Consider the following 7,691-nt stretch of genomic DNA (forward strand, 5'->3'; position numbering starts at 1 on the left):
TTTAGCCAGTCCCGTATTTAAAAAAAAAAAAAAAAAAAAAAAATCACACCAAAGGGAAGGTATTTGTTCTTTGAATTAAACTCATTTCAAATTTACCTATTTGCATCAATGTTTCTTCCATACTGTTGGTGGCTGTCACCATTGCAACTGAAGCACCCAGAGGGTCACTGTCAGGGAACTGAACGGGTTCAGGTACAATACGTCGATCATTTAACCCAAGGGGTCCAGCCAGTAATTCAAACTCCTCTTCTCCTGTCAGCTTTTCATCTTCGTCTACATCTAACATATCCCAGTCTTCTAAAATTGGGGCAAGATAATTAGATTTGATTACAAAAGCTAAAATATTACATAATTTCAACTTAAAAAGCAATACAAGGTATAAAATATGGATTGTAACCTGCATCATACTAGTCTTAAAAACTCATTTTCTGGTGTTAACAGACACAACACAGCAAATCAGACAAACAAAATCCCGCTTTTGCCCCTCTCCACTGAATTTGATCTTTACTTCTACTGCAGAGAAGTTTCATGGGAGATTCTCTGAAGTATCAAACTAGCTGGTTTTTTTAAAGTGCAGAAATGAGAAGTCATCACATGTAGGATGGGATGACTTCAAAAGCTGGAATATAGTGATAAGGGTAGACGTATCGATGTGCTTTAGATAGTGATAACAGCTGCATATTCCAAAGGACTGAATAATAATGACAGACAGTAGAAATTTCTGGTCTTCATAGTTACCAAAAAAGTATGCACAAGTCCTTAGATCATAACTGCACACCCAAGCTTTTGCTTTTCCTTCCCGAGGGAAGGACTGTAACTGCAATTCAGTTAAGCATTCCATTCACTTCCCAGTCATTTACACAGAAGTCAACTCATATTTACTGACCCAATCCACTCTATCTCCTCCCTATACAGCAGAATCTGGACACCTTTTCTCATTAAGTGATGAGCGCCCATTTAGTCTTAAAAAGACAAACATAGTACATCATACAATTGCAGTCATACAAGCTACGGAAAAGCCCAGAACCGAAGAATCATCTGGGAAAGGTTTTCTACAGTCATTAGAAATAATCTGTTTAAAGTGAAAGTCATCCTCCCAGCCAGACTAGCAGCGCTACTCGCAGCTACTACAAAGGTAGGAAGAGTAAGAATAAACCTAAGGACAGACTTTTGAACCTCGAACCTATGCTAATTGTCTTCTCCTACAAAGGCAGCTCAAGAAACGTGTTTGAACATACGGCTCTACATGTACAGTTCCGGATACAAGGTCTACCCACAATACCTTATCACCCTAAGAGAAATGTTTGCCATTTCAGCTACTTAGAAGGTGGTCATGGGAAAAAGCGTCACTGATTTTTTTTCCCATTTGAACTAGAAAAATATATTTCAATATTACATCTAGCCTGAAAAAGTTCATTTACAGTTTCACGACCGGTTTATTTGCACAGAAGTACCTTTACGGAAAAATAAACCACTGTGCAAGTGCCAAGTATATAATATCTTCAGTAACTTAAAAACATACCTTCATAGACACTGTCTTGTTTGCCTATTAAATCAGGAGCCTGGCCTTTGTACCTGTACGAAAAAATAACAAAGAAAATAACTGAATGGTTCTAATATTTTACATATAAGCATAACAATTTTTAATTTGGTTTACTATTAATCTACTGTTAGGTCAACATACATATGATTTCTGGAAATGGCTGGTTACTGAAAGAAATACAAGGGTTTCTGAAAGTGTCTGTGGAGGTGGGAAGCACTCTACAGTATTAAGGTGAGAAAGGGCCCCCCCTCCCAAAATACTGGAATTGTCAGACAAAATTGAAAAAGGACTTTTTCAAAAGTCAACAAGAGTAGACAACATCCCAAAACATAATTCCTTCTTTTTCATTTAAAAAATAGAAATATCAAGACAGCCTTTTTTCTAAAGATTCATTTGTTGAATCTGGAGATTTTAAGTATCAGTCAAAAGAAATAAAGACAAATTCTGCTAGGAATTTTGATTTCTTCAGTGAAATTCTTAAAAGGCTGATGCTAGTAAACATTTTTAAGTTGTTCCCTTTCTTTAAACAGAGTATTCCGCTATCTTGTGTTTCTGTACCTTTCAGAAGTTGACGTTTTAGATTTACTCTTCAGGGCTAAGTATTTCTCTCTGCAGATGCCGCACAATAAATAGTAAGGGTTTCCGCTTCCACATTCACCACCAAACCATCCATCCACGTAAGAACCATTGCTACGATAGCCCTGTCGATTTGCGCTGCGACCACAGCCTGGGTGGTTTCTTTTCATGTGTTGATTGAAGCTGACAACACTGGATTCACACAATTCACAAACCACTACTTCTTCTCTGTCTTCAGATTCACAAACATGCTGCGTAGCAAGATTTTCACATGTCATTTGTACAGAATAATTTCCTTCATATCATTTAATGAGGATCCCCCATTTTAGAAACAGGTCCAATGTTCTACTTTTTCCAGTCACCAGGGACTTCACCTGACTGCCAGGATTTTTTAAGTATCATGGAGAGCAGCTTGGCAACTACATCAGCCAGTTCCCTCAGGACTCTGGGATTCATTGAGTGAGGACTGTCACCATATCTCTCCCAGAGAATAAAATATATGGCATGACTAAATTAAGAAAAACTCATTTAAGTGCAAATTACGTTCCTACAGATCAGATGATCATATTGTACTATTACTATTATTTTAAATAGACCAAACATCTACAGCTGTGTTTGTTATCTCACGTGGCTACGTAATCTGGAACACTTACTTGATTTCTAATGATATCATCAACACAACTATGCTAGTTCTGTTCTCATCTTTCAGGGGAGGAAGAAGAAAAAACTACGTACATGTAGAAGTACAGAGCAAGAAACACACGAAAGCACTATTCTTAATCTAAAAGTGAAGCTACAAGAACATTTTAAGCATTGCTGGCATTTAGTAAGATATTTTCAAACAGGCTATAAGCATATGCATGTTACTTTAAATTTAAAAATATGAATAAGCAAAAGCAGTAAGTTAAAGCAGCCCCCGCTGCAGTCACACACACCCAGGTAGGCCAATCCAGTACCTCTGGGATCCACATTCCCAGAATATCATTATCGCTAGCCAGGTCTTGCCCAAACATAGCTTCCATTGCTTCATCATCAAGGTCTATTTCCAGCTCCTCGTCCAAGTTAAAGTCATAAAGTGCCCCTGGATCTTGCTGCAAAGATATCCCTTCTCTTCGACTCTGATTCCTGTGGGCCTGTACAGAGCGGTATAATCCCGCTCAAGTGGAGAAAAGAAAAAAAAGAAAGGAAAGTAGTACTTCTATTTTGCATATAATAAAGATGACTGTACTTTCTTCAACTTCCTTTTGCTTTGTTTTTAACACTCTGGCTACTCATAATCTACTTATTACCACATAAAGCACTGAAGTTAAATATACAGATAGACAGACGTGAATGAGAGCTTTGTAACTTCCATGGCAAGTACCAATCCCCCTCCTCTCTATTTACCAGGGAAGCAAAGACTTTGGAAATCTTTTAGTATACTTACCAGCACGTGCCAGCAATGTTCGGGCAGCTAAATCAAATTTGTGTCTTCTTGTTACAGCTGACCGACTTCGAGAAGGGGGGCCACTTGCAGAAGCTGCATTATCCACATGATCCATATTATCAGGGCTACAAGAATTTGTAATTTACAGGTAAATAAAACCAAGTTTTAAACAGCTACATACTGTAAACGACTAAGATAATTTTTATCAGCATTTCTTTTTCTTTCTTTCACGGAAGGAAAAAGAAAGGAATTTGGAATAGGTATCTCAGTAGGATCAAGGAATCTGAACAGAGGTATTCTCAAAATACATCTTGTAATTGTCATCCTCCTTATTAACAAAAAAGCTGGCATGATTCCTCGTAGGTGTTACTTAAAAATATAATCAGTATTTTTAGGATTAAAAACAAAAGAAAAATCACCACCTTTGCTCCTTGTTTAATAGATAGTTTGGATCTAAGCCTGGTGAAGGTCACTGAGCATGTAAACTTCAACTCAGTTTCATCTGCTCTGGACAAACCAAGAATTAATTAAAAAAACAAATGTAGAAAAATAAGCGTTGATGAATACACTGAAGAAAAAAAAAACTCCAATCAAATATTGCTTTATTACAAGGTCTTTTAAGTAAAAAATAAGCCCTGTGTCCCCTTTTTTTTTGAAGGAAGGATGCTGAGTTGCATTATTTCCCAGTTGTGTGCACAAACAGTACTGGAAAATAAATGCACTGTGTACACCTAATTTAATTGCGGCTTTGCTTTTCCTTATGTTGTATCAAAATTCAAAAGTGGCATTACCAAGTAATGTTCTGTCAGCAACAACAAACTTGTTCAAGTTTAATATTCAGTTTCAGCCACAGGTTGCAAGCAATCAGAAGAAAAGAACATTTTACCTTTCACTAAAGCCTTCCTCCATTTCAGTGGCATCAGCAGAAGGGATATCACCTGGTGACTGCAAATAACAATGATCGCCAGATTTTCCACCACTTCCAGAGACTATTGTCCCATGTCGTGAATCTGCAGTCCCTTCTGACTGGGGCTCTTCATCGTCCTCATTTCCAGGGTGCTCTATCATCCACATAGCCAGCACCGTGATATTCTGTGCATCTGCTTCTCCTCTGGCACCTGTAAGCAAGGAAATCACACTTTAAAATTGTATTATACCTATACAGTAAAAAAAAAAAAAAAAAAAAAAAAAAAAAAAAAAAAAAAAAAAAACCAACTTTAAAAATTTTTTTAATCTATAAAAAAAAAAAAAAAAAAAAAAAAAAAAAAAAAAAAAAAAAATCTTTTTTCCCCATAAATGGTTACAGCATTTAAAATTTAAGTATTCCATTGGAAAGAAGTGTTTCATATTCACCTAGTTTTTTTCAGTTCAAGCTGATATTCTAGTTATAAATTACCTGTAGCTTCCATAGCTTTTGCAATTTGTCTGAGGGAGAACCCCATCTCTAACAACGGAACAGCAATGGCAGGAGGAGGAGGGGATGTTGAAAGTCGGCTGCTTGGATCAGACAAAGCTTAAAAGACAAAAAATGTTAAATGTAAAATGCATGTATTTTTCTTTAGTGCTACTTTACTAGATGTTACTTGGATATAGTAGCTTGAATAAAGGAATACTTGCCCTTAGCAACTCTCCTCTCCACTACTTTCCACAAAGTACTTTCTGCAATGAATTCAGATGGTGTTCATTCTTACTGGTAATGTCTACATTATTGTAAGCGTCTGGTCAGCCAAGCAGGATAACGATGATCTTCAGACAACTATTCCTTTTAAGGTATTTCTAAGTAGATTATATCCATTTAAGACTGTATCAAATTATCTATTTGACTTATATTTAGGCAGGCTAGATGAAGTTATCCTTGTCCAAATCCGCATGATTCCCAAATGTTACACCAATACACATTCCTCTTAAGGTACAGAAAGAGACCTCAACTAAGCTAGTGACTCAGCTGAACAAATCTCTCTGCCGGTGATGGCAATATTTCCGTGCAGAGTCTCTCGAGGGACTCTAAAAAGGTCAGTTACTGCCCCAAAAACCGCATTTTCCTTATCAATTGCCATCAACAACGTACTGTAATGAACACTGCTGTGAAGACAGTATCATGACTGGAAGCAAGTCACCTCATAAAAAAAAAAAGATGTGAAACTGGGCAGACAAGTTGCTACACAACAAATGAAACTGCAAAAATATCCAAGTAATAGCATGGATATAAGAGCAATAAAAAGTTGCATCAGTCAGGAATTTTAAAGAATGGACTTTGTTTCTCAGCACTGAGCGTGAAAACTGGAGAATAGACTTTAACTCAGTCTCTTCTATTAATTTAATACAAAACACATATCTATGTATGGACTTGTATTTTTCTTGTTAGTACTGTCTCCTTTGCATCACAATACTCATTTGCGCTCCGTAGAAGCTGAAGATTCTCACGCAACAGTTTGCTCAGTCTCCTGAGCTATTATTCCACTCTCTGTGGAGCTGGAACAGAGCAGGTTTCTGATTTTAGGAGTCCAGTGTAGGTGGCAATAAAACTCCAATGAACAGAGGCCTCCCATTACCTTCACATGATTCCAGGCAGCAGCATGAGGAGCCCATGGAGGCTGGACAGCCCCTTGTATGTCATTAAACAAGACGGAAAGAGCTAGACTGATGAATGTATCAGAAAATACACCAATTCTTGTTTTCTGTGTGGTACGTGATCTAAGAAAATCTAGAAACGCTAAACAGTGCACTAAACAGTGGAACAGAACTACGGAAACAAGCCCAAAACAGATTAACATTTTGAAGTAACTACCAATCATATTGCATTCCCATTTTATACGTGTAGTTTGTCAACCATTCCATGGCTTTGAAAAACTATTATCATTTGCTTGATAAAGTCTACAGCTAGACAACCTACAGCTTTTTGTCCTGCGATAGTCATTAAGAGGTTTTCAATAATGCTTTACATGTCAGATTGCATTTTAAAGAAATCCTGTTAGTTTTCCAGGTCTTAAAAAAACTACACTGAACTTCAGTGAATTTACTCACTTGTCCACATTTCTATCTATATTGCCTGCAAGTTTACCTGTACGATTGGCAGGCCTTGCAGACTGTGAATCAGGAGAAGTCAAACTTTGTCTCCTTCCAACTTCATCTGAAGGAGATGTTGGTAAAGAAGATATTGGAGGAGTCTGAGCACGTCGTGCTGGAAGTACAGTTGTAGTAGGATAACTGGAGAACATTTGCCTTTAAAAGAACAACAATATTCATATACATTAAAAAGAGCTATGCTGAAAAAGGTCCCACTCAAGAAATACCTCAAATTAGAGTGCACTTGGCAAGTCATATCTTACAGCAACTGAATTTTGAAAGGGTAAGCTGCAATACACACATTGGAGTAGGCAGTAAAAACTCCTGTTGGAACAGCTCGATCCTGCCACCTTTGTCTGGAGAGTTAAATTTTAAATATGTACCTAAAAAAATCCCACACAGACCAAGAGCCGTCCTAGCTGTTCCATTTCCTCGCTTTGTTCAGAACTCAGCCTAATAAATCAGGTCAGTATTTTACCGTCACTGTCCTGGCAGTAGGACATTGTTATGGCTTTTGTCAAATTACACCTGCAAAACCTCCAAGAGCAGAGGTCAGACACATCAGCAGAATTAATAAATTAGAGCAGGACTCTCTTCAGCGTAAAGCACATTTCCTTCTACTACACAATCGGCCTCTGCAGATCAACTAGCTTTATCTTACTTCCATTTCAGTATGTGAGGGTAGGATGAAATGAGGTCCTAGCTTGCAGGAAGTTACCTACAAACAAAGATTTACTCTGGTTTATGAATCAACAACTATTTGTTAAAAATACAGAATTTCAGAGATTTGTAATTTAAACTATACAAAATAAACATGAGAATTGAGGGATAACATAAGGAAGGTACTTTCTCCCATCTTGAACAGTTTAGATGTTACATATACATACGCACACACAGAGTGTTTATTAAAGGCTTAACAGCCTTTATCTCCAGTAACACACGTTCTGCAAGACAAAGTAAGGAATTCAAATCTGTCCTCTGCAGAGGCGGTTTTTCACAGTAAATACAAACATGAACATTTTCAAAGGCTTAGAGAGCTAAAGACATATATTGTATACAAACCACACAACTGCTTCCCTA

At 37.3% G+C, this 7,691-nt stretch overlaps 1 protein-coding gene across 1 annotated transcript in view; it reads right to left on the reverse strand.

Moving 5' to 3' along the window:
* HERC1 (HECT and RLD domain containing E3 ubiquitin protein ligase family member 1) overlaps window positions 1-7,691 on the reverse strand; it is an 81,129-nt gene that overhangs the window by 26,389 nt on the left and 47,049 nt on the right. Inside the window, exons 41-48 of the mRNA XM_010134766.1 lie at window positions 6,607-6,767; window positions 4,942-5,058; window positions 4,432-4,663; window positions 3,546-3,670; window positions 3,055-3,275; window positions 2,102-2,370; window positions 1,523-1,575; window positions 97-297 (exon numbers count right to left, since the gene is read on the reverse strand). Of these exons, the coding sequence (XP_010133068.1) occupies window positions 97-297; window positions 1,523-1,575; window positions 2,102-2,370; window positions 3,055-3,275; window positions 3,546-3,670; window positions 4,432-4,663; window positions 4,942-5,058; window positions 6,607-6,767 (1,379 nt within the window). The remainder of the gene's footprint in view (window positions 1-96; window positions 298-1,522; window positions 1,576-2,101; window positions 2,371-3,054; window positions 3,276-3,545; window positions 3,671-4,431; window positions 4,664-4,941; window positions 5,059-6,606; window positions 6,768-7,691) is intronic.

The sequence above is a fragment of the Buceros rhinoceros genome, unplaced genomic scaffold, assembly GCF_000710305.1.
Source record: "Buceros rhinoceros silvestris isolate BGI_N320 unplaced genomic scaffold, ASM71030v1 scaffold27414, whole genome shotgun sequence".
Classification (NCBI taxonomy): Eukaryota; Metazoa; Chordata; class Aves; order Bucerotiformes; family Bucerotidae; genus Buceros; species Buceros rhinoceros.